The 23,409-nt window shown below is 43.6% G+C and overlaps 1 protein-coding gene across 8 annotated transcripts in view; it reads left to right on the top strand.

Moving 5' to 3' along the window:
- GAPVD1 (GTPase activating protein and VPS9 domains 1) overlaps nt 1-23,409 on the top strand; it is a 54,162-nt gene that overhangs the window by 4,468 nt on the left and 26,285 nt on the right. For 2 of the 8 annotated variants that reach the window (XM_056138681.1, XM_056138678.1), the window contains exons 3-13: nt 773-859; nt 1,900-2,034; nt 3,127-3,316; nt 5,979-6,059; nt 7,208-7,368; nt 11,167-11,296; nt 13,369-13,494; nt 17,192-17,365; nt 19,999-20,139; nt 21,212-21,346; nt 21,796-21,915. In XM_056138681.1, the coding sequence (XP_055994656.1) occupies nt 773-859; nt 1,900-2,034; nt 3,127-3,316; nt 5,979-6,059; nt 7,208-7,368; nt 11,167-11,296; nt 13,369-13,494; nt 17,192-17,365; nt 19,999-20,139; nt 21,212-21,346; nt 21,796-21,915 (1,480 nt within the window). The remainder of the gene's footprint in view (nt 1-772; nt 860-1,899; nt 2,035-3,126; nt 3,317-5,978; nt 6,060-7,207; nt 7,369-11,166; nt 11,297-13,368; nt 13,495-17,191; nt 17,366-19,998; nt 20,140-21,211; nt 21,347-21,795; nt 21,916-23,409) is intronic. The other 6 variants (XM_056138685.1, XM_056138683.1, XM_056138684.1 and 3 more) reach the window with 4 other exon arrangements.

Genomic DNA, 23,409 nt, shown 5'->3' with positions numbered 1-23,409 from the left:
GTTACTCCTGGCTCTGTGCTCAGGAATTAACACTGGAGGTGCTCAGGGGACCATATGGGATGCTGGGAATCGAACCCGGGTCGGCCGCGTGCAAGGCAAATGCCCTACCTGCTGTGCTATTGCTCCAGCCCCTTCTTTTCTAATTTTTTAAAATAATTTTTTAATGATTTAAAATTTTTTTTTCTTTTTGGGTCACACCCGGCGATGCACAGGGGTTGCTCCTGGCTCTTCACTCAGGAATTACTCCTGGTGGTGCTTGGGGGACCATAGGGAATGCTGGGAATCGAACCCGGGTCAACTGCATGCAAGGCAAACACCCTACCCGCTGTGCTATCGTTCCAGTCCCCGAGTTTTAAAAATTTTTAATGATTTAAAAATCAATACTTTTTAAATTAAAAAAAAAATTTAATGATAATATGTTCTGTCATGTTAGCATGCTTTGCAGTTAACCATATAAAAATCCCTAAAATAAAACGAAAAAAAAAATTGTTAGCTGTGAAAACATGAAACTTTATTCTTTTAATGTACTTGTCATTTAAATTTTGTCATTCCAGTAGCAATTTAATACAGTGTCAGCATATATCTCTGTTGGTGCTCACTTGAATGTGGCTTAATTAATACAAAATGCAGCACTGGCATCAGAAAAAACTGATCGAAGCAAGATACACATTTCACTGATTTTTAGTCTCTCCAGCGAGATGTTTGGAATGAACGGGAGGCTTCACGGGAATTGGAAAGCCCAGCTCAGTGTCTCTCTCCTGTCGCTTTGCAGGTTGGCCGCCTTTTGCAGCAGTTAGCAATGACTGGCTCGGAAGAGGGGGATCCCCGGACAAAGAGCAGCCTGGGAAAATTTGACAAAGTAAGCATGAAGACTGCGTAGTGTGAAATGATGTTGTAGACCCTTGCCAAAGTGTGAGCCTAATTTTTCTGTTCATTAAGTATTGCCTGTAGCAAGTTATCAGTGAAATATTGGTCGCAGTTATTTTGTGGTTTGTGTGTAAAGTATGTTGTATAAGGTATTGGCCCAGCAGCACGTAAAAGATGTCATAAAGATAACAGGGTCTCCAGGGAAGGAGGTGGGGACTCTGGTGATGGGTGGGGTGGTGAAATTAGTGCATGGGAACCACCAGTCATGGCAGGGAAAATCACAGAACCTCAGTGGAAAACAAAGATAACTAGGTCTCATTTCTAGAAACATTAAGGAGATGCCATTGTAGCTAGAATCAAAGAACTATCAATGGTGTGTTTTTAAGTTTGATTCTTTAAAATGTCACAAAAACAAATGTATAAATGAATCAACAGAATTGTAGCTTTTATTACTAAGCCTTTTAACTGCTGGTTAGCTTTTGTAGTGTTGTTTCACATAGTAATAAAATTTTAATTATATTTGGAGTAGGCTGTGTGTTCACCCTACGGGGAAATTCAAAGGTTATCCAGTGAAATTTCCCTTTCACCTCTGAATTCTAGTCTACATTTCTTCCTTAAAAGGTTCTTTCTGTTTGGTTTTGAGACACTTGGCTCTGCTTAGGGCTTACTCCTGGCAGTGCTTGGGGGACCACCAGGGGTGCCAGGGATCAAACCTGGGTCAGCCACGTGCAAAGCAAATGCTGTACTATTGCTCTGGTCCCCCTAAAAAGGTTTTTGATATTATTATTTTTTGTGTATTTTTCTAGATTCCTATATCTGATCTCCCACTCACCCCTTCCCGCCCCTTTCCTGACTGGTAGCAGAGAGATCAGTCTTTTATTGCTCACCAGATTGTCTCGGAGCTTGTTCTCGAGTTATAAAGTTTGTTTTCTTCAATACTGGGTTCAATACGGTTTTCAGAAACGCTTCCTGGCTGCTGGCTTACCTTCTACCGTGTTGTGGGGGTTCATTGTGATGTCCTTGCTATAACAGGGCTGTGTTGCTGCTTTCCTTGATGTGGTCATTGGGGGCCGTGCAGTGGAGACGCCTCCTCTGTCCTCCGTTAACCTTCTGGAAGGTTTGAGCAGAACCGTGGTTTACATAACCTACAGTCAGCTTCTAACTCTGGTAATGACTTCATTTTTATTGTCTTAAACTTTTAAAAAAAAATCTGGGTGAGTGGGGGGACATGTGAGTGGGGGATACCTGGACGAGGGTGTGGCGGGGACGGGACTTGTGGTCCTGGGCATGGAACTTGGGCCTTGCGTGTACTATATTAAGTGTCTTTTCTGCCTCTTGGTGCTCTCCCCAGCCCTATGACTTTATTATTATTTTTCACTTTGGTGGACTGGAGTGAATGTCTGGGTCAGCTCCTGAGTATACTTTGGCAACCAGGCTCAATAGTTCTTTTTGTTATGATTTTGTGCTGTACCTGGCTCAGCTTAGGGATCACATTTAGTGATGACCTGGGGACCATATGGGGTGCCTGGGATTGAACCCGGGTCAGCCGTGGGCAAGGAGGCCCTCTCTCCAACCCCGAGGCTCAGCAGTCCTATTCTTGGACTCAGTAATGCTGTGCTGGCCATCACCAAGTCCCCTCTGGAGTCTCCACGGCCACAACCAGTGGTGCTCAGGGGGGCTACCATGACAGAGACTGAATACACGTCCCTGACCCCTGAGTGCTCTCGCTAGCCCCCATGACTTGTTTTATCTTTGTTTCTGGGCTACAGGCAGCAGTGCTCTGGACTTCCTTTGGCTCTGTGCTCAGGGATCATTGAAGGCAGGGATCAGGGGATTGTATGGAGTGTCGAGGATTGAACCTGGGTCGGCTGCATGCAAGGCAAACACCCTACCTTCTGTACCTGCTAGGCTCAGTCCCAGACTTTATTTTTTATCTATTTTTTGGGTTTGTTTTGCTCGGGGGATGCACCCAGCTTTGCTCGGGGCTTACTTCTGGCTTTGCACTAAGGGATCACTCCTGGAAGGCTCAGGGGGACCTTATAGGGTGCTGGGGATCGAACCCAGGTTGGCCACATGCAAGGCATACACCCTACCCGCTGTGCTATTGTTCTTGCCCCTAGACTTTAGTTTTTAATAGGATTTTCTCAGAAGTCTTTTACCTAAGACTGGGTAGAGACAAAGATGAGTACATCGTGTGTGAAATAGATACCAGGATTGAAAATTTATCTTTTCTAGCTGATAGCCTTTTTCCTTTGCCAGGTGAATTTTATGAAGAGTGTGATGTCTGGAGATCAGCTGAGGGAAGACAGAATGGCTCTTGACAATCTACTGGCCAATTTACCCCAGGCCAAGCCAGGGAAGAGCAGCAGCCTAGAAATGACGCCCTACAGTACTCCCCAGCTCTCACCGGCAACAACCCCCGCAAATAAGAAGAATCGATTGCCTATAGGTAAAGAGGACTTTCCGTATTGAGGTTCTCCCTTAAACCTAGGATTCCTTAACCTATTTTAGGCTCGGTGTTTTAAAAGTAACTTGGAAAATTCTTTCTCTTCTTGTTTACAAATCCTGATTCAGTTTCATCAAATCCTAAAGGTTAAGGAAGGCTTATCAGTAGATTTTAATCTTATGTGGATATTCTTTTTTATAATTAATTTGATTTTGTGTTTTTGGGTTGTTTCTGGGCCACCCCCAGCAGAACTAAGGGCTTACTGGCTTTGTGCTCAAGGATCACTCATGGAATTGGGATTGCATCTGGGTTGGCTGCGTGCAAGGCAAGTGCCTTACCTGCTATACTATCTCACTAGCCTCCGTGCTACCCACAACTTAGATCTGCTCAGATTTTAGAGTCTTTTCTTTAAAAAGAATTTAAAATACCATGTAAGTCCTTTTTAAAATTATCTAGTCTGCCCGTTATACAAAGTTCCAAATAATAATAATGCGATAAAATGATACTCTAGATGTTTCCTCCAGTGTGCAATGGAAAATAGTGACTTTTCTCCGTCATTGGTATTAATAATCAGTCCTTTGTTTACTTTATAAAATAATGCAAAGGTTTTATTTGATTTTGTCCAGTTTTTTTTAAAGTATTAGAGTGCAATGACAAAGCAGGTTAATCTCTAGAAATAGGTTTAATTTCACTTGGTACATGTGTGCACCTGTGTGCACCCACTCGCTCCATGTGAGTATCCATGTGCTAGACACTGATAAGGACTTATATGTGTTTCACTCAAGCCACACAAAGTCCTGGGATAATTGGTATCATTACTCTCTTGCAGGTGGGACACTGGAGTACAGAAATCTTAGGACAGCTCTTATTCTCAATTTTGGGGTCAGAAGTCTAGGTGAAGAGAAGAGGCTGGTACCTGCGTGTCCTAAGCATGTAGTGGAGACACGCATCTCGGGCTGTGGGGACTGAGTTGGTGTCATGGAGTTTTGAATAAACTAGAAAGAATGGTTTTGGGGTTCACCCCCTCTCTTTTTTATTCCCCCCTTTTATTTTTTGAGGAAAGATTGTTTAGGTAAGGGACCAGGGTTCTTTAGTGCCACTGTTTTGGGGCCTCCTGTGTGGTGCCCAGAGGACCTCGGGGTCACTCCTAGCTCAGCCAACTGGGTTACCAGGCTAGCAGTTCAGTGCCAGGACACTCAGGTTCAGTGCTGCTCCAGCCCTGCAGTGTCAGGGACCACCGGGCCTCACCCTATGATGCTCAGAATGCCATGTGGTGCGGGGGACTGAATCCGAGGCATGTCCCATAACCCCGGTACAGTTTGTTTTTTGTTTTTCCCCGTGCTGGACACTGAACCCAATATCTCGTATGTGTAAGAGTGGTCTCCACTACCAAGATTTTAATGGTATTAAGATGCTCCGCAATAGTTAGTGAGCATGATTAGGTATTATATCTCATATTTTGAAGAATGGGATTTCTTTTCTGGAGGCAGGGCTGTTTATTTCACACACAGTGGTGTTCAGAGATTACTTCCAGATCAGTGCTGGGATTATTGCCAGCAGTGCTTAGGGGACCATTGTGGAATGAGGTATCAAATTTGGGGTTTCAGCATGTGACATGTGACACAGATGCTCCAGCCATTCAGCTATCTCCCTAGCACTGGGATTTAATTTTTAAACTTCCAGGAGCAGATTTGTTACGCATTGTCAGTTTCTGACTTTTTCCACACTGGAAAAGCCCATGTTCTCTCTTGAACACCTCTTTCTCTCTCTCTCCCTCTTTCTCTCTCTCTCTCCCTCTCTCTCTCTCTCTCTCTCTCTCTTTTCCCCCTTCCTTCTCCCCCCCGTCTCCCTCTCCTCTCTCCCTCACTCTTTCTCCCCTTACATATCTAAGTAAATTTCTTTAAATAAAATTGTTTTATTTTACTAAAAAGAAAAAAGATTTGTCATTAAAAAAAAAAACTAATCTACCTTGCATTTGGCCCAATGGAATTATATCCTCAGGAATGTACCATTATTTCTTCAAGGCTTTGAGGCTTTGATTTTTGTCATACCCAGTTATTTTCAGAATTAAAGTAGAGAAAATACGTTTTTTATTTTTATTTTTTGGGCGGGGCGCCACACTGGTCAGTGTTCACGGCTTATTCCTGGCTCTGCACTTAGGGATCCTTCTTCATGGGGCTTGAGGGCCCTGCGTGGTGCCTGGGGTCAAACCTGGCCTGGGTGTGTGCAAGGCGGGCACCTTTCCCGCTTTACGATCTTTCTGGTAACCTGACAAAAACGAAGTTTTACTTTCAATATGTCGTGCCAGGGACTGTACCTGGCCGCAAATGGAAAGCACATGTTCGTCTCACTGATCTGTCTTGCCAATCCTTACTCAATTTTGAATACTACATGCAGTTTATACTTCATTAATATAAAGAAATACACTTTTTTTGGTAAACCAGAGAATTTTTCCCCTTCACTTTTTCACTCCAATACATTAGTTCTTTCATTTCATCCAGAATTTCATTAAGTATGGGGCGGCTGGAAAGTAAATTTTCGTTATTTGGCCATGGTTATTTTGCATAGTCATAGGACTTGTTCATTGTGTTTATTTCATATTTCTGGAAAGTGTCCACTGTTCAAAGGGTTGACCTTCTTTCTGTTTACTGCTCTCGCATCCCAGGACAACAGTTAGCAGCCATCACTGCCTGGGAGTCCTCAGCCACCAACCTCACTGCTCACATTACTCTAGTAACCCCATTTGGTGGGTAATAGGCTGTACTTCTCTCCTCTAACTGTCACCTAAGGAATGGTTGATAAATGTGCGTTCCATTTGCATGTTGCTTTTGCTTTGTGTAAACGCTGCCTACATTTTATTACTTGCATTTTTATAATGGATAAATGTTTAAATTTAAGGTTCATGTAGTTTTTTATTAAGTTGGATTTGAATACACATCTACTTCGGTAGAATATATTGAGGAAAGAACGTTTCTGTTCCTAGCTATGGTCTCTGAACCTGTTTTAGAAGTTTTAGAAGTTGTTGTGTACTCTGAATTTTGAGCCTAATATTGATCAATGCCGGCTTGGTAGTGCTGACGAAAAAATGACTGTATTTTCTTCTTCAAGCCTTTACCCCAATGGCATTGAAAGGCTTTTGTTACTATGGATTATTTTTGCCAAATGTTTGTGCTTTTGGTGATTTCATGCTGAAAGAGAATTTCTAGTTAGTATTTTGGTTTAATGAATTTTATTATACCCTAAAAGAAAATTGAAACATCCCAGAAGATTAAAACTTAGAGAAATTGTCACAGTCTTTCTACAGCTTTCAGTGCCCAGATCTCTCTGAAAGATCTGCATGATAAATTATTTTAGAAAAAAAGCATTACTTACAGACAAGAACAAAATCCTCCAAAATAATCAGAACTGTCATTAGTTTAGAATGTTCTCATAAAGCATTTAAACACCAGGAAATCACTCCTGCGTCTTTGGAAGAGGTTAATGCATTTCAGAAAGATTTCCATGTCAAATTCTTAATTCTTCGGGAAACATTTGGCATTTAAATCATTCTGCTGGAGAAAGTATTGCAGTTATCTTGAGAAGAAATAAGGTGATGCTTTTCTTGTCACCCTGACTCTTCAATAGATCTGGATGTGCTTGCTGACCTGCTGGTGGATTATTTGTCACTCAGTGGATTATTGCTTCTGATTATTAGTTTTAAAGGACCATTGAATTCACCATCAGTAGAGTATCTTGGAAGATCTAGTACTTTTCTCATTCATATTTTCATCACTTTATTTTTGTGCATGCACAGTCTACATTAATAGAAAATTAATTTTGGTATTTAGTCTATCATTTTGGTTTTTTTTTGTCTTTTCCCCTAAATTACCTTGTTTGAACTCAATTTTTCATTAGCAGCTCGGAGCAAAAGCCGCACCAATGTGCTTATGGACTTACACATGGACCATGAAGGGTCGTCTCAGGAAACCATCCAGGAAATACAGCCAGAAGAAGTGTTGGTCATTTCCCTAGGGACAGGCCCACAGCTCACTCCAGGGATGATGTCAGAAACCGAGGTACGGAGGCATCAGAGTCGCATTTAACCTAACAGTTATTAAGTTAGAAGTTTAGATGCTCTTCTAGTCAGCGCAGTCTGTTTTTATAATCAGTATGCCTTTAATGAATTTGTCTTGCCATTTTCAGTGTGCCTGAGTGACTCACTGTTAAACACTAATCACCGGGCCATAGAGCTAGTATAGGGATTAGATGCTTGCCTTGCATGTGGCCAGCCCAGTTTGATTTCCAACACTGCATTTGGTTCTCTGAGCCTGCCAGGAATAACCGTTGAGCACAGACAGAACTTGGAATAAGCCCTGAGTACTGCTGGGTGTGGCCCGTCCCCCAAACAACCAACCAAAACCCCCCCCTCCCCATTAAATTCCTGCTAATAATTCTATAGACCCTTCACGTTAGTATATCTGCGCTTCTGGGTGCCCTGTACAAAGATAGAACATCAGGTAAGGTGCTTGTCTTGCATGTAGTCAACCTGGGATTGATCCCCAGCACTGCAAAAGGTCCCTCAGCACCAAGCCAGGAATAAGCCCTGAGTCCCACCAGGTGTGACCCCAAAACCTACACACACGTACACACATAGTTCTGAAGCTAGTTAGCAGCTACTCACCAAAATAGAATTTTCTTAGTATAGCAGTAGTGTAGAGATAGAAAGCGAGAAAATTATGTCATGGAATTAAAGAGCCTGTCCTAGTGACTTATATGAAACATTTTATATTTGTTTCCTTATCATGTATAATGTGTATCATGTATAATAATATGCATGATATTCCTTATAATGATATAATGATATATTCCTTACAATGCTCTCAAGAGCTAAGCTTTCTTTCGAAATGCTATTTTTTGGCCACTTAGTAAGAAGTGGAAGAGATAACTGAAAAGAGAATTAAGGAAGTAAGATACTTTAGGATTGAGTGTATTGTTATCAGTTTTAAGGTATTTATAAACAGAAGAGCTTGTGACAGAGGCAAAAAGATAGAAGAACTCTGCCTCTTGAATGGTGGGATCCTCCTATTTGTAGCTCCCTGAAAAAAAAAAAAAAAGGAAAAAAAGTCTGTGTGCCTTCCTGAAAGAACAGCTGAGTCAACACAACTGTTCAACAGTGAGTGCTGTGATTCAGGGATTGCCTGGGAAGGAGGGACCAGTTACAGTAGTTGAGAAAATGATGATAAAACAGTTTTCAGAATTGTGGCATGAGGGGCCAGAGCAATAGTACAGCAGGTAGGGCACTTGCCTTGCATTTGGCTGACCTGGGTTTGATTCCTGATGCCCATCATGGTCCCCCAAGACTGCCCTGAGCCTGCTAGCAGTGATTCCTGACTATAGTTGAGTGGGGCCCAAAATCAAAACAGTAAGGAAAAATTGTAGCATGCCAGGAAAAGGGATGATCAGACTCCCAAAGTTAAGCTTGTTTAGGATCTCCCCCCAGGACCGAGGCAGCTTTACAGATGGTATTTGTCAAAAGCATTGAAGACCCCCCTCCCCCGCAAATAATTGGTTTTGGACCACACCCAACTATACTCAGGGCTTACACCTGGCTCGGCACCCAGGGGTCACTTCTGTAGGTGGTTGGGAGAACATAGAGATAATAGAGCAGGTAAGGTGCTTGCCTTATATGTGGCTGACCTGGTTCCCTCCCTGACACCACATATGGTTCCCCAAGCTGCACCAGAAGTGATCCCTGATCACAGAATCAGGAGTAAGCCTGGAGCATGGCTGAGTATGGTTCAACCTCCCCTGCTCCAATAGGATTCACTTACATAAGAGTCATTTGAAATTTGAAATTAAAAAGCCAATGCTATATAGAAAGAATAGAAATAGCAATCAAAGGAGAGCTGAAACAAGTCTTGTGAGTCCTGGTTTGATTCCACGTGCCATACACGAAAAAAGACTTTTCCCAAGGATTGTCATGGATCACTTGCTGTAATGAATTTAAGGGTCTAAGTTGTCTTAAAATACAAAATTAAGATTTTCTATGTTTGTGCACGTGGCTGACCCGGGTTCTGTTCCTCTGCCCCTCTCGGAGAGCCCGGCAAGCTACCGAGAGTATTCCTCCCGCATGGCAAAGCCTGGCAAGATAACACGTCACGTATTCGATATGTGAAAAACAGTTATAAGTCTCACAATGGAGACGTGCCCACTTGAGCAAATCGATGAACAACGGGAGGACAGTGCTACAGTGCTACAGTTTTTAATTTGAAGCAAATAGGGAAAGAGTCTCTTCTTTTTGCTTTGGAGTGAAACAGTGTACTCTAGCACTTTGACCTGCTCCTGGAGGTGCTTGGGGGTCAGTGCAGGGCCAGGGCCAGGGATTGAACCGGGGGCTTCTGAATACAAAGTGTGACTGCCAAGCCTGTGAACCCCAAACCCAAAGTTCTATTTTTTTTCTTGCTTTTTGGGTCACACCTGGGGATGCACAGGGATTACTCCTGGCTTTGCACTCAGGAATAACTCCTGGCAGTGCTCAGGGGACTTTTTGGGATGCTGTGGATCGAACCTGGCTCGGCTGTGTGCAAGGCAAACGCCCTACCTGCTGTACTGTTGCTTCACCCCCCAGGGTTCTACTTTAAAATGACTTTATACATCATACTCATGAATATATAGAAACATTAAAAAAAACTTTGCTCATTTAAAATGCAGGGTCAGAATATCACTTAAAGAGGTTTTCTTGGTGATTTTTCCTAAAGGGAGTATTCTTTAATCCCCCAGCACGACCCCAAAAGCCTAGTGGCTTTATGTTCAAGTTCCAAGGGTGCTTAAATCATTTGGTGTGACTCTTAAGAAAGCATTAAGTTCCTTATTAAGTTGGAGAAGTACATAGAACATTGAGTTATGGGGCCTCTGGGGAATGAATGTCATTATGTCATTTGGAAATTAACAAATAGAAAACGCTATGAAAAAGCTGTTAGCTCTGAGCTGGACAGAGTTGTGCAGTCACAGTTGAGTTTCTGGGGAGGCTGTGGACATGGTGTTAGAACGGAAAGTCCATGGACACTGATTTAATCTTAGTGACCAACAAGACAATTTGTATGCAGGTTTTTTTCATGTTGAATCAGCTTAGAAGCTTTTGAATAAAATGTGCTGCAAATTTAATATGTTGTTTTACCATCGCAGATGCTTTATATGTATCTTTTTGTTTTTATTTTTGGGGTCTCCAAAGCAGTGCTCACTTGGGGTCACGTTCAGCAGTACTTTCCCAGCTGTGTGGACTGGATGGTTCAGTGTGGGCCCATCAGTGCCAAGAGGACCCCCGAAGAGGCTCTCAGGGATCACCAGGACCACACGTGGTGGTCCTTAGGGAATGTGTGGTGCCTGGGGTTGGACATGTGGCTTTGCACATGCCACACTTATACTCCGGCCCTTTGAGCTAGCTCCATGGCCCCTTCATGTTTGATTAGTCCTTAGTAACTCTTTGGTGTACAAAGAGTTACGGTCATAATTTTGTTGATGCAGAAACTAAGGCTGGGCAAGCGTAAATAACTTAGACAGGGTCGTGTAGTTGGTATCTAGCAGAGCAAGAAGGGTTGACCTGCTGACAAAGCCTTCTGATTCCTACAGTCCCAGCTGTGTTCACCCAGGGGCTGATTCCTAGTTCTGATATCAGAGTGATGGGCGGAATGGCATGGGCTTCTGTTTGCATATAAGTTCCAGGGGTACTTAAATGCTTGGTCAGAACCTCGTTAATGGGCTTTTAATTTGAAGTGAAAATCTGATATAAAGAACTTAGATTTGCAGTTGCTGTGGCTTGGTTTCTTCTCCATGATCTCTGTGTTATGGTACACTCATGACATTTTATGTTTCAGGTCCTAAACATGCAGCTTTCGGATGGAGGACAAGGAGATGTCCCTGTCGATGAAAACAAACTCCACGGTAAACCTGATAAAACCTTGCGCTTTTCCCTCTGCAGTGATAATCTGGAAGGAATATCTGAAGGTGAAGGGTTACTTCATTCAAGGAGTTGTGTGGTTCAAGTAATATTTTGTCTACATTCTTTAAAGGAGCCTTATAAATTATAATTATGCCATCTGTGCCTCTCACTGAGGAGAGTAATGAAGTTTTCCTCTAATGATAGTGAACAGTTGGCTGCAAAGATTGTTTCTTGAAGAAAATTAAGATTGCAAGAGACCCTTGGTCATATATAATGGAGAAGAAATAAATCTTCATTGGGATTTTAGTAGAGTAATAGCAAGTTTTGTTTCTCTAGAAGCTTATAGTGCTCCTTTAGAGGGACCTATGCATGCCGCAGTGAGAAGGGGGCTCACTGGTATCTCGGAACATGGCATGTACTTGTAACAGTCTGCATTTCCTTATCTACACATATCTGTGTAGATATTTCCATGTCTGTCTGCTCTTTTATGAAGCAGAAAGATACAGTGGAAATGGAATAAAAAGACAAAAGCCACAACTGGGAAGTAAGAGTGTGCCATTCTGCATGTACTGGGACAAACTTTGTTTAATGCATGAGGTTCAAGTAAGGGCTGGAGACAGCTCAGAGGGCCAGTGCCCGTTCGATGCTTGCTGGGAACCCCCAGGCTGCCCCCAACACGGGGCCAGGAGGAGCCTCCACCGCCATTGACAGCTGTGGCCCTAAGGAAAATTCAAGTTTACTAGTGTTTTAAAATAAAAATGAAACATAACTTCCTTTTTCTCTAACTTTTTGAAACATGTAAGTAATGTGCGTTCATTCTAGACATTTCAAAAAGAATTAGAATCATCTTTAATCTTACCATTTTATTAATAGCCTTTAAACATTTTTATTTATAACAAGACCTTTATTCTCTTCTATAACTTCTCATTGTGAAACAGTAAATTTCCCTTTGTAATTTAACATTCTTAAGTAATGAGATTGTAAGTGGCTATTTTCTTTAACCTCAGTTTTTTTAATTACTATTTATTGTTTGTATATATTTTTATAATTTATTTTAATATTTACTATGGAGACAGAGCTACAGAACAGTGGGTAGGGAGCTTGCCTGACCTGTATGGTCTCCCCAAACGCTCCAGGAATGAGCCCTGAGTGCAGAGCCAGGAGTAAACCCTGAGCGCAGCTGGGTGTGGCATAAAAACAAAACCAGATTTTTTTTCTATGATTAAACATGCAGGTCACTCTACTCGTCAGATGTAAGCGGCTTGTAACATGGAACCTTAGACGAATTTTTATTTGATCCCAAGGATTTATTTCTAGAAGCAAAATTGTTAACTTAAAGGGCATAGGGACTTTCTGTTTGGTGGGGTGGGGGGCTCCCAGACAGTGCTTCAGAGGCCCATGGGCAATGCAAGGCCCGACATGGTGCTCAGCGCTTGCACCCTTTGGTTCTGGGGATCACCCTGGTGGTGCTTGGGGAACCTCCAAGACTGTACCCGTGTGGCAATTCTTAGGTGCCAAGAATTGAACCAGGGCCTACCATGTGCAGGGTGTGCCCCTTTACCCTGTGCTAACTCTACCTGCACCCTCCTCTCATTCATTACTCAGTTTTAGGACGTGTCAATTTTGGGGATTTGGGCCACACTGATAGTGATCAGGGGGCTATTTCCGGCTCTGTGCTCAGGAGTGACCCCTGGCAGTGCTCAGGAGACCACATGTTGTACTGGGGATTGTACCCAGGTCAGCTGCATGCAAGGCAAGGGCCTTCTGTTAGTATTTCTCTGGCCCTATTGAGAACATGTACATTTTTAAGATATAAATTTAGTAATAAGAGCACTTTATTTTTTTCTTAACTAATCTTGGTGTGTGTGGGGTGGGGGGGCGCTTGGAACCACATTTGGCTGTGTTCAGGCCAGTACTTCCTGCTTTGTGCTCAGGGATCTCTCCTGGGGGACCATATGTGGTCTCAGGGGTTGAATCCAGGTTGGCTGGCTGCATGCACAGCAAGCACCTTCCCCGCGGTGCTGTCTCTTCGGTCCTTGGGAGCGCGTTAGTCTTTGGTGTCATGTGATGGCGTGGAAAACTGCACGGTGGCTCAGGATGTCAAACAAAGATCACTGACAGTGTTACATTTCTCCAGGTCCATCAAATCGATCCAATTCAGTATCCTCTTTAGACCTAGAGGGAGAGTCTGTCTCAGAGCTTGGAGCAGGACCTTCTGGGAGTAATGGTGTGGAAGCCCTGCAGCTCTTGGAACATGAGCAAGGTAAAGGGGCTGCGTGTGTGTGCTCAGAGGGCAGCGCTGGGCCGGTCGTCGGGTGGTCTGTGGTATTGGCACTGGATGCGTTCAGTAAGAGTGAACTGAAGTTGAATATTGGCCAACACACATGGATACTTAGAGTTTTTCATGTTTTGGGTGGAGGTGGTGGTGGGGTGGAGCCACGCGTGGCAGTGATAGGGGATTGTTTGTGGTGCCAGGGATCAAGCTGGGTTTGGCCACAGGTAAGGCAAGTGCCTTACCTCCTGTACTATCTGCTGTCTCACAGGCCAGTTCCTTTTTGTTTTTCTTCCTGTTTGGGGACCACTCCTGGTTGGACTGAGGGCACTATATGGGACTTGGCTCAGTGGTACAGTACTTGCCTTGCAGTGTGATGCCCAGGTTTGATTCCTGATACTGCATGATCCTCTAAGTACCTGCCCCTGAGCACCAGGCCACGAGTAGCTCCTGAAAACTGCTGGGAATAGCCCCAAACCAAAATAAATAGTATTTTATTTGCAAGCTCGAATTGCATAAAATGATAGAATTGTTTACATTCTCTAATATTTTAAGTTTTAAGGGATACAAAAAATAATTACTCAGGGCTTAAAGAACTTTGAGGGAGAAAATGATTTACCAGTGATTAAAAGTGTCATAAAAGTGGAACCAGAGATACAATACAGGAATTAAGGTGCTTGCCTGGCATGCAGCTGACCCCAGTTTGACCCCTGGCTCCCCATGTAGCACTGCCATAGCAACCCCTGAGGACCACTGTGTGTCCCAGCTGCCCCCCTTTCAAAACAAACAAACAGACAAACCCCATACTACCCTAACTATCCTAAAAACATTTCTGCAGTTCTGTCTGAGATTGTAGAGTCGCGTTGTATAGGGGAAGCTCATTAGGAAAAAAGCATAGCCATAAAGGCTTCATGGAGATTGGTCATTGTAGGTGAAGGGATAGACTGGAAGGCTGGAAAACTATAGTGTGTGTCCAAGAGCTATCAGGTATGTTAAGTGGCTTCCTGTCATGCTGTAGGAAGGGTTGTTGGAAATAATCTTTGGTTTGGCTCACTTGAAGAATACTGGTCACCTTCATGGTAGAGCATTGGGTTGTAGCTGGCTTTCTTATATTTCAGCTGTCAGACACACTGTCCACCTGTTGTACATCAATTTGCTCGAGCAGGCCCAGTAACGTCTCCATCGTGAGACTTGTTACTGTGTTTGGCATACTGAATATGTCACGGGTAGATTGCCAGGCTCTGCTGTGTAGGCGAGATACTCTCGGTAGCTTGCAGGGCACTCCGAGAGAGGCAGAGGAATCGAACCCGGCTCGGCTGGGCTGGCTGCGCTCAAGGCAAATGCCCTACCACTGTGCTATCTTATATTTCAGTACATATAAAATTGTGGGAAGCTGAAAAAAAAAAAGCCATTTCCCATGTCTAATTTCTAGATATCCTTATTCGGTTCATTTACATTTTTATTATTATTTCTATTTTGGATTTGGGGTGACACCTGTGCTCAGAACTTATTCCTGCATCTGCTCAATGGGACCATATGGCGCACCAAAACAAGCACTTTACACACTGTACTACTGCTCTGGCCCCACATTTTTATATTTTTAAGAAAAATTTAATGAGGTATTGGTACATTGTAACCACTGTATAAGTTTCAGGAATACAGCCTCATAAATCAATATGCATGTAGTACATTAAGTGTGCCTGTAAAGATTGGTCTCTTTCCTTGTTTTCTGTACATTCGTCCCCCCCTTTTACGTGATTTAACCACTCGGTTCATTTTTAGAAAGGAGAAGAGTAATGCCAGTTGTTGTATATGTTACTTGAATAAAACTAATGCTAGGGGCTAGGACTGTAGCTCAGACTGGGAAAACACATTTGCGTTTGTAGCACCTGGTTTTGATCCAGAGTTGAGTGTTTATCACACATGCAGTCCACCACTCCTCCAACAGCAGCCCCGCTGGCCTCCAGTATTGCTAGGTCTGGCCCTCACAATCAGGAAAACACAAAAGTAATACTGAGTTTTACTAGATCAGTTTATCATTGTATCACGTATGGGACAGCAGGTCGGCCACTTGCATTGCATGCAGATGACCCAGGGGGGATCCCTGACACCGTGGATGATTCCCTGATCCCTGATTGCCGAGCCATAATGAAGCCCTGAGCACAACTGGGTGTTGTCCCGGAACCAAAAAAACAAAACAAAAGGAAAAGTTGAAAGAGTTAACCAGCCCTTTCCAAAAGTGCTGCTTGGCCGGCAGCTGTTGGGGCCCCAGGGCCATCCCTAGACCTGCTGGGCCAGGAGGAGACTGGGCGCAGACCCGGGCCTCAAGCATGTGCTACAGCCCCCTGAGCTCTCTCCCTGAACCCAGGCGCAGATGTTTCCTAGGATTTCTTGCCGTCTTAGCCTTCCAGCTGGCATGCTTCCTCCTCCTTCTATTGGCTAAGCAGACAGCAGACCGTGCGCATTCACAGAGGGAAAATGCAGATCATTCTTGGTCGGAGTGCACCTGCACTGGACCTTAGGGAGACAAGTGTTTGCTCCCGTGGTCCTCGTTAATATGCCAGAAGGAAGAACACATGGACTAAGTTAGGTTCAGGGAGGGAAGCATTACCTTTAAGGTAATAGCCATATACTACGTCAAGAGGAGAATTCAGTATTTTGGGACTATGCTCAGTATCGATCATTAAAAAAAAAGGGTAAGTAGCATGCTAAGTAATTTTTTAAAATTTATTAATTTATTGAATCACTGTGGGAAAAGTTATAAAGCTTTCAGGTTTAAGTCTCGGTCATGCAATCATCACACACATTTCCCTTCACCAGTACTTATTTTTCACCAAGAAGAACCCCAATATATCTCGCTCCCAACCCTCCCAGTGCCTGTGAGGCAGACGAATTCTAGTTAACACTAGATAGATCTACTTTGATTAGCTTCATTGTTTCGACAAAAGATGCATTATCATTATGTAGAATTTACACCCCCAAATCAGACCTGTTGAAAAGACATTCTGAAATAATTTGTTTCTATACCTGGTTACAAGAATCAAATGATGACGCGCCGCCGCAATAGCGGCTGTGCGATTTTGGATTTCTGATATTTTACTTATTAAGCCTGGAACAATTTCTGCCGAGAGTCAGATAATTATGAGACTGGTTTCTGTGACTCTAGAGCCATGGCCGTGCCGGAGAGCCACTCGTGGGGGGCAACTCGTGACCTCAGTAGGGCGTGAAGGACGAGCCCGGAACGCCCCCCTTCCCATGAGGTTTCTCAGTTGCCCCCATCACGACCAGCTCATACCTGGTTTTCCAAAAAGCTCTGAGGCAGCCACCATGTTGCTGTCCAGAGGGAAAAAGGCAGAAGGGAGCAACATCCTTTTCCCTCTGGGCAGGCACGGTGGCATGGATTAATGCATAGTCCATTCACTTTACTGCTGCAAGCTGCCAGGTCCTGCATTAAGTACTTGTGCTTCTGGAGCCATGGCTGTGCCGGAGAGCCACTCGTGGGGGGCAACTCGTGACCTCGGTAGGGCGTGAAGGACGAGCCCGGAACGCCCCCCCTTCCCATGAGGTTTCAGTCACCCCCGTCACGACCGGCTCATACCTGGCTTTCCAAAAAGCTCCGAGGTGGCTGCCATCTTGCTGTCCAGAGGCGCTGAGTAATTTTTTAATGGCGCAATCTTGTTTTTGGTAGCCACAACACAAGATAATCTGGATGATAAACTACGGAAGTTTGAGATCCGGGACATGATGGGACTGACGGATGACAGGGATATATCAGAAACGGTGAGCGAGACCTGGAGCACAGACGTCTTGGGGAGTGATTTTGACCCTAACATTGACGAAGATCGTTTGCAGGAAATTGCAGGTAACTGCTCTGTGATGCCTCTGTGCCATTTCTCATTACACCCATCTTCCCTGAGCCCTTCCTGGGTGGGGGGGATGCAGTGCTGGGTGAGGTTTGGCTATATGAGCCCTGACTAAGGAGCGGAGCTAACTGTGCAATGAAGCTTTTTCTTCTTAAGTATAGATAGTGTTTTCCCTGTTAACTCCCTTTCTCCTCCCAGAATGAAAAAAATCAACCTCCTGAATTAGCTTTTCTAAATCTTGTTTGCAGGATATATGCATTCTTAGTCAATGAATAGCCTGTTCCTCCTTTGAGCCTGAAGTTTTTTGTTTTGTTTGGTTTTGTTTTTGGGCCACACCCAGCAGTGCTAAAGTTTTGCTCCTGTTTCTGCACTCAGGAGCACTGCACTTGGCAGTGCTCAGGGATCCAACTGGAGTCGTCCTCATGCAAGGCAAACTCCTTACTTGCAGTACTGTCACTCTAGCCCAAGCCTGGACTTTTTTTTTTTGTTTTTTGCTTTTTGGGTCACACCCAGCGATGCACAGGGATTACTCCTGGCTCATGCACTCAGGAATTGCTCCTGGCAGTGCTTCTGGACCGTATGGGAAGCTGGGAATTGAACCTGGGTTGGCCTCAAGCAAGGCAAATGACCTACCCACTGTGCTATCACTCCAGCCCCCAAGCCTGGACTTTTTAATTTTAGATGAAAATTCTCACAATATTCCAACTAATTATTCCAGTATTTGGAATAATACTCTGAAATTCTCTAAAAAATTGAATTTACTTCTGGAAGGATTCAGTTCCAAAGAGTTGCCAATTTTATATTTTAGATTTTCTGGCTCATACCTTGCTGTGCTCAGGATTTACTCCTGGCTCTGCACTCAGGGGTCACTTCTGGTGGTGTTTGGGGGACCATGTGTGATGCCAGGGATCAAACCAGGATCGGCCACATGAATCACAAGTGCTTTAACCCCTGTACTATTGTTTTCAGCCAGGTTTTCCTCATTTTTTTTTCTTTTTAGTATCAAGTTTATTGAGGTACAATGAACATACATTAAATTTTATCTTTTTTTTTTTTCCTTCTGTGCCAAGAATCGAACCCTGGTCCTGGCATAAGAGAGATGTGTTCTATCTCTGACCCACACATTTGATTGAATTTTAATCTTTAGAATTCTAGTCTATGGGTTCTGAAAGCTTTCGTGCAGTGACCTTTTTTGGTGGGTTGGGTGGGGTTTAGGCCACACTGGGACGCTCAGGGGTTACCCCTGGCTCTGCATTCAGGGATCATTCCTGGCAGGACTTAGGGGTCATCATGTGGGGTGCTGGGGACTGAACCTGGGTTGGCCGCGTGCAAGGCAAGTGCCCAACGCGCCGTACTATCTCTTCTCATGTAGTCTTCATGTAGTACCAATGAAGAAAACCATCATTTTTTTTAAAAAAATAGAGACTGTTTTGAGCAAATGTGAGAGGGTAGTGTGCAGTGTGCCGTGGACCCCTGCTCAGTCCGTCAGCTTCACCTGCAGACAGGGCTGCTTCTATTTCCTTTCTTCCACCACCCATTTTTTGTCCCCTTTCCTCATTATGTTTTGCAAGTTTAAAACTTTAATTGTAGTTATTTCATTATATTTATTTAAAAGAAAACTTGATCACTTGACTTCCCATTAATTTGCTCGAGTGGGCGCCAGTAACGTCTCCATTTGTCCCTGTAAAGAAAACCTTTTTTTTTTTCTAAGATTTTTTTCAGTACTAAAGTAGAATTGTTCCCTTTTGGGTTAGGTTTTATGGGTCATAGAGCATTCTGGAGTGGTTTTATTTTATTTAAAAAATTTTTGCATGTTTGGGGCTGGAGGTAGGGCGTTTGTCTTGCACGCGGCCGACCCGGGTTCAATTCCAAGCATCAAGCATCCCATAGGGTCCCCTGAGCACTGCCAGGAGTAACTCCTGAGTGCAGAGCCAGGAGTAACCCCTGTGCATCGCTGGATGTGACCCAAAAAGCAAAAAAAAAAAATGCATGTTTTTAATACAGGTGTACAATGTTGGTTAATCTTTTTCTTTGTACTTTTTAGTAGTGTAAATAGATTTCTTAATCGGTTTTAAATTACTTTGTTTCAGATGCCAAAGCAGCTCTTTCTTGGCTCTAAGCACTGAACGGTTGAGCTGCGTTTGCAGCTGAATAAGTGCTAGGGGAGAGATGTGTATTTTCCTGCAAATGTATTTTATTGCTCTGTATTTGTGGCTCACGTGCCAGCAAAAACTGTATTTGGCCAGTGTACCTTTCTGGGGTTAAACCTCTGTAAGTTTTAAATCCCTGTACAACTATACGTTTTAGAAAGAGAACAGTGGGAAGTGACTAAATTTTAGGAAGATAGAAAATTGGCTGGAAAACACAGGTGAAAGCTAGTTGAAACTACTTGACCCAATATCGTGCATTTTCTCTGTGTTGAGCCCGAAGTAATCAGGAGGAGCTTCGCCACTGTGATAGGAAACAGGAGTCTGTGATTTTAGTGGTGAGAAGGATGGAGATGGCTCTCCGTGGCTGCCTTCCTGTGGGTAGTTAGGGAGAAGATTCAGTCCCCTGGCGCCTGGCCTTTCTCCACTGTCTCTGCTCTGCCTCAGGATCTTTGTTAACGCTTTGCTCCCCACTGGTCATACAGGTGCCGCAGCAGAGAACATGTTAGGCAGTTTACTGTGCCTGCCAGGGTCAGGCTCAGTGCTCCTTGACCCCTGCACTGGCTCTACCATATCAGAGACAACAAGCGAAGCTTGGAGTGTAGAGGTATTGCCAAGTGACTCAGGTTAGTACGCTGTCATCGTCTCTGTGTTTGATTTGCAGTTTTAAATGCAAGGTGTCCTCTAGCCATTGTCGGTATATCTTGTCAGATAGACATTTGGCAGGTAGGAGGCACTCCCAAAGCTAAGAATGTTCAATGAAAAATTAGTTTATGGTCTCTTCTGCTCTTTAAGACACAGATGCCCTGTTGGATGGTCATAAGCTAAGACGGCATGTACAATTATTTTTCAAGCAGTTGTTAGTCACTCAGTTGGGCTGTCTGTGGGACACTGAATTCAGGTCTCCCAGTAACTGACAGTCATAGAATTCAACTCAAATTCCAAGTGGTTAGATGCCTGGTAAGCATGTTTAGATTAATCCCAGTGGAGAGTTTGACCCTTTAAAAGATATCTGCTGTATTTTTGAAATACTTTGAAATTGAAACCCTGAAGTTTTAAGAATTGTTTTGTGCAGGATTATTTTAAATGTATATAAAATGTTTTGTGCGTTGTCTTATGTATTGTATATCTGCCTCTTTTCTGATTATGAAGATACCCTTTGCCTTTAAATGTCAACTACAGAATGCAAAATATAAGTATATGTGCATATTACATTCTGCTGATCTATGTGGATGAAGAATGATTGAATTACCCTGATACATGTTTTATAGTGCTAGAGCGTTCAGACATGATGGCCTTTACATAAGGAGACAGGAGTAGATCACTTGCTAGAGCATTTGTAGGAGTTACATTTTAGAAAATGATCTAATGCTAATGATTGATTTAAGCCATTTAAATTTAATAGTTGATCTTCTCTGCATTCTTGTTCAGTTTTCATGTTAACCGTAGCACACTCATTCAGAGTAGTAATCTAAAACTAGAGTTTTCATCTGTACAACTGGCCTGTGCTGGGGAAAATCAGAGTTGATATGACTTCCTTAACGTTTCTTCAACCAACTTTACTAACTGGCCCAGACCTAGAAATCTATTTACACTGACCCTTCCGTAAGCCCTGTCAGTTTCCTCATCCGGGTCACAGAAGTGGAGCCCGTGCCTGCTGACTGAGTCTCTAATGTGGGCCCTCACCTCTCTGTCTAGAAGCCCCAGATCTGAAGCAGGAGGAGCGTCTGCAGGAACTGGAGAGCTGTTCCGGCCTGGGCAGCACCTCTGACGACACGGATGTCAGGGAGGTCAGTTCCCGCCCCAGCACACCAGGCCTCAGTGTTGTGTCGGGTATGTCTGTCTTGTTTTAAGGAATAAGGACTGGAAGGTGTGTTCCTACCACCCCATGTATAACTTTGATAGTTACCAGTGGGTGATTTCCAGGGCATGAAATTATTTCTAGGGTACCAAATATCTATGAGAGCTTAGGTGTGGCTTCGTAGAGCTCATTCAAGTAATTTGCAGCTCGTGTGTGTTCCCTGACTATCTTTACTGCATAGCTTCTGCTGCTGAGTTTACAGAGCACGTAACTTGGAATATTTTGGAATATTTTGTACACATCCGGGTAACTGTATTTAAGCAGTAGTACTGATAAATGCTGAAACACCAGGCAGCTCCCATGTGTGTAGAACTGAACACAAACAATTAAGGGTATTTAACTTTCTCCAGACTTCATAAACTTTCTGTGTGTTTATTTTGTTGTTCTTGTTTGCTTAGTTTTAATTATTTTGTCTTTAAAGGCATAAGTGCAACTTCTGAGGATATTCCTAATAAGATAGAAGACCTGAGATCTGAGTGCAGCTCTGATTTTGGGGGTAAAGACTCTGTCACTAGCCCAGACATGGATGAAGTAACTCATGGTAAGAAATGGAAAAAGAGGGGCTAGGGAGTTAGCACTGACCTGGTTTCATCCCTGCCATTGTATGACTCCCAGAGCACTGCCAGGCTCTTCCCTCTTTCCTCCTCCCCTTACCCACCCCAGGCGCCCCCCTCAAAAAAAAAAAAAAAAAAGAAAAAGGAAGGAAATGAGAGATGAGAGGCCAGGGAAATAGTTCAAGGGCTGTAGTGCATGAGGTCTTTTTCATTTTTTTTAAGTTGTTCATAATGATTACATTTAATATTCCAACACCAATCCCACCATTATTATACCTTCCCACAACCATATTTCAAATGTTTCCACCCCCACCCCCAAAGCCTGCCTCCGAAACAGGACCTAAATAATTTATTTTATCTTGTTTACTATGAATAATCCAGTAAAAGTGATCCGAAAAAGTTTCCTTAGAGGAAAGTGTATGAAGATTGTTGTATTTTACCCTGGAGCCATTAAGCCCGTGTCTTGGTACGTTGGTGGTATAGAATGAAATGTGTAGCCACAAATATGGCCACACACTCTAGGAATTCTAAAATTTTAAATAAGGTGATACAGCTGAGGTTAATTGAAAAAAAATTTTTTTTATCTGAATGGTGACTTTGGGGTCCAGAGGCATATCTATGGCATGTTGTTCTCATGTTGCTCAGTTCTGAGAGATTGTGAGTCTCGTTATCATGGCCATTAATGAGCTTATATGATGTCAGGGGCAGTAGCCTGACTGCCAGGCTACTGGAAGCGCAGGGAGATGGAGTGCATGAGGTCTTGATTGATCCCTGGCACTACCCCAGGCACCAGCGAAGCTCCCTGAGTACTGCTGTGTGTTGCTCTGGTAGGAAGCAAGGCGAAGCAGTCATTGTATTCATCCCAGTTTGGGAAAAAAGTTTGACTTCAGAATGTCTTTGGGTTGAAGACACAGCTCGATAGCCTCCAGCACTTGCTCGCTAGTTGAGCTCCGAGTTTGATCCCTGCCGCTGCATCAGGAGTGACCCTGAGAACCAAACTGAAAGTAACCCCTGGATAGTGTCAGATGTAAACCCCTCCCCCCAATGCTTTTTATTCTCTGATGAGAAAGAAAATAGTTACATCTTAACATATAGGTTAACATCTTTTTAATTCTCTGTGTGAAGAGATAGGGAGTAGACCAGATATACATCTGCTGTGTTCTGGGGTGCAGCAAGGGGTCACAGGGACCTGGGTGACTTTTAGAGTTGTAAGTTTTATTAACTAGGTACCCCCCCACTTGTTTATCCTTTTGTGTTTCATTGTGTATTCAAAAAATAAATGAGCAAGGGGCGGCGTGGTCTCTCTCCCACTATGTGTGTTTGGTGGCCATGAGCTGCTTCCCCACCCTGGCCTGCCACCGCCGCCACCAGTAGACGTATAAAGGAGGAAACAGGGCTGCCAGGCTGGTTGGTGACCAGTTGCAGTTTATTCCAGTCTCGTCTCCCTCTGCCTTCTTCCAGTCTTACCCACTTCCGTATTC

This window comes from Sorex fumeus, unplaced genomic scaffold, assembly GCF_029834395.1.
Source record: "Sorex fumeus unplaced genomic scaffold, SorFum_2.1 ptg000129l, whole genome shotgun sequence".
In the NCBI taxonomy this organism is placed as follows: domain Eukaryota; kingdom Metazoa; phylum Chordata; class Mammalia; order Eulipotyphla; family Soricidae; genus Sorex; species Sorex fumeus.
Note: the sequence above shows the minus strand (reverse complement) of the source record. Positions and strands in the feature narration are given on the sequence as shown.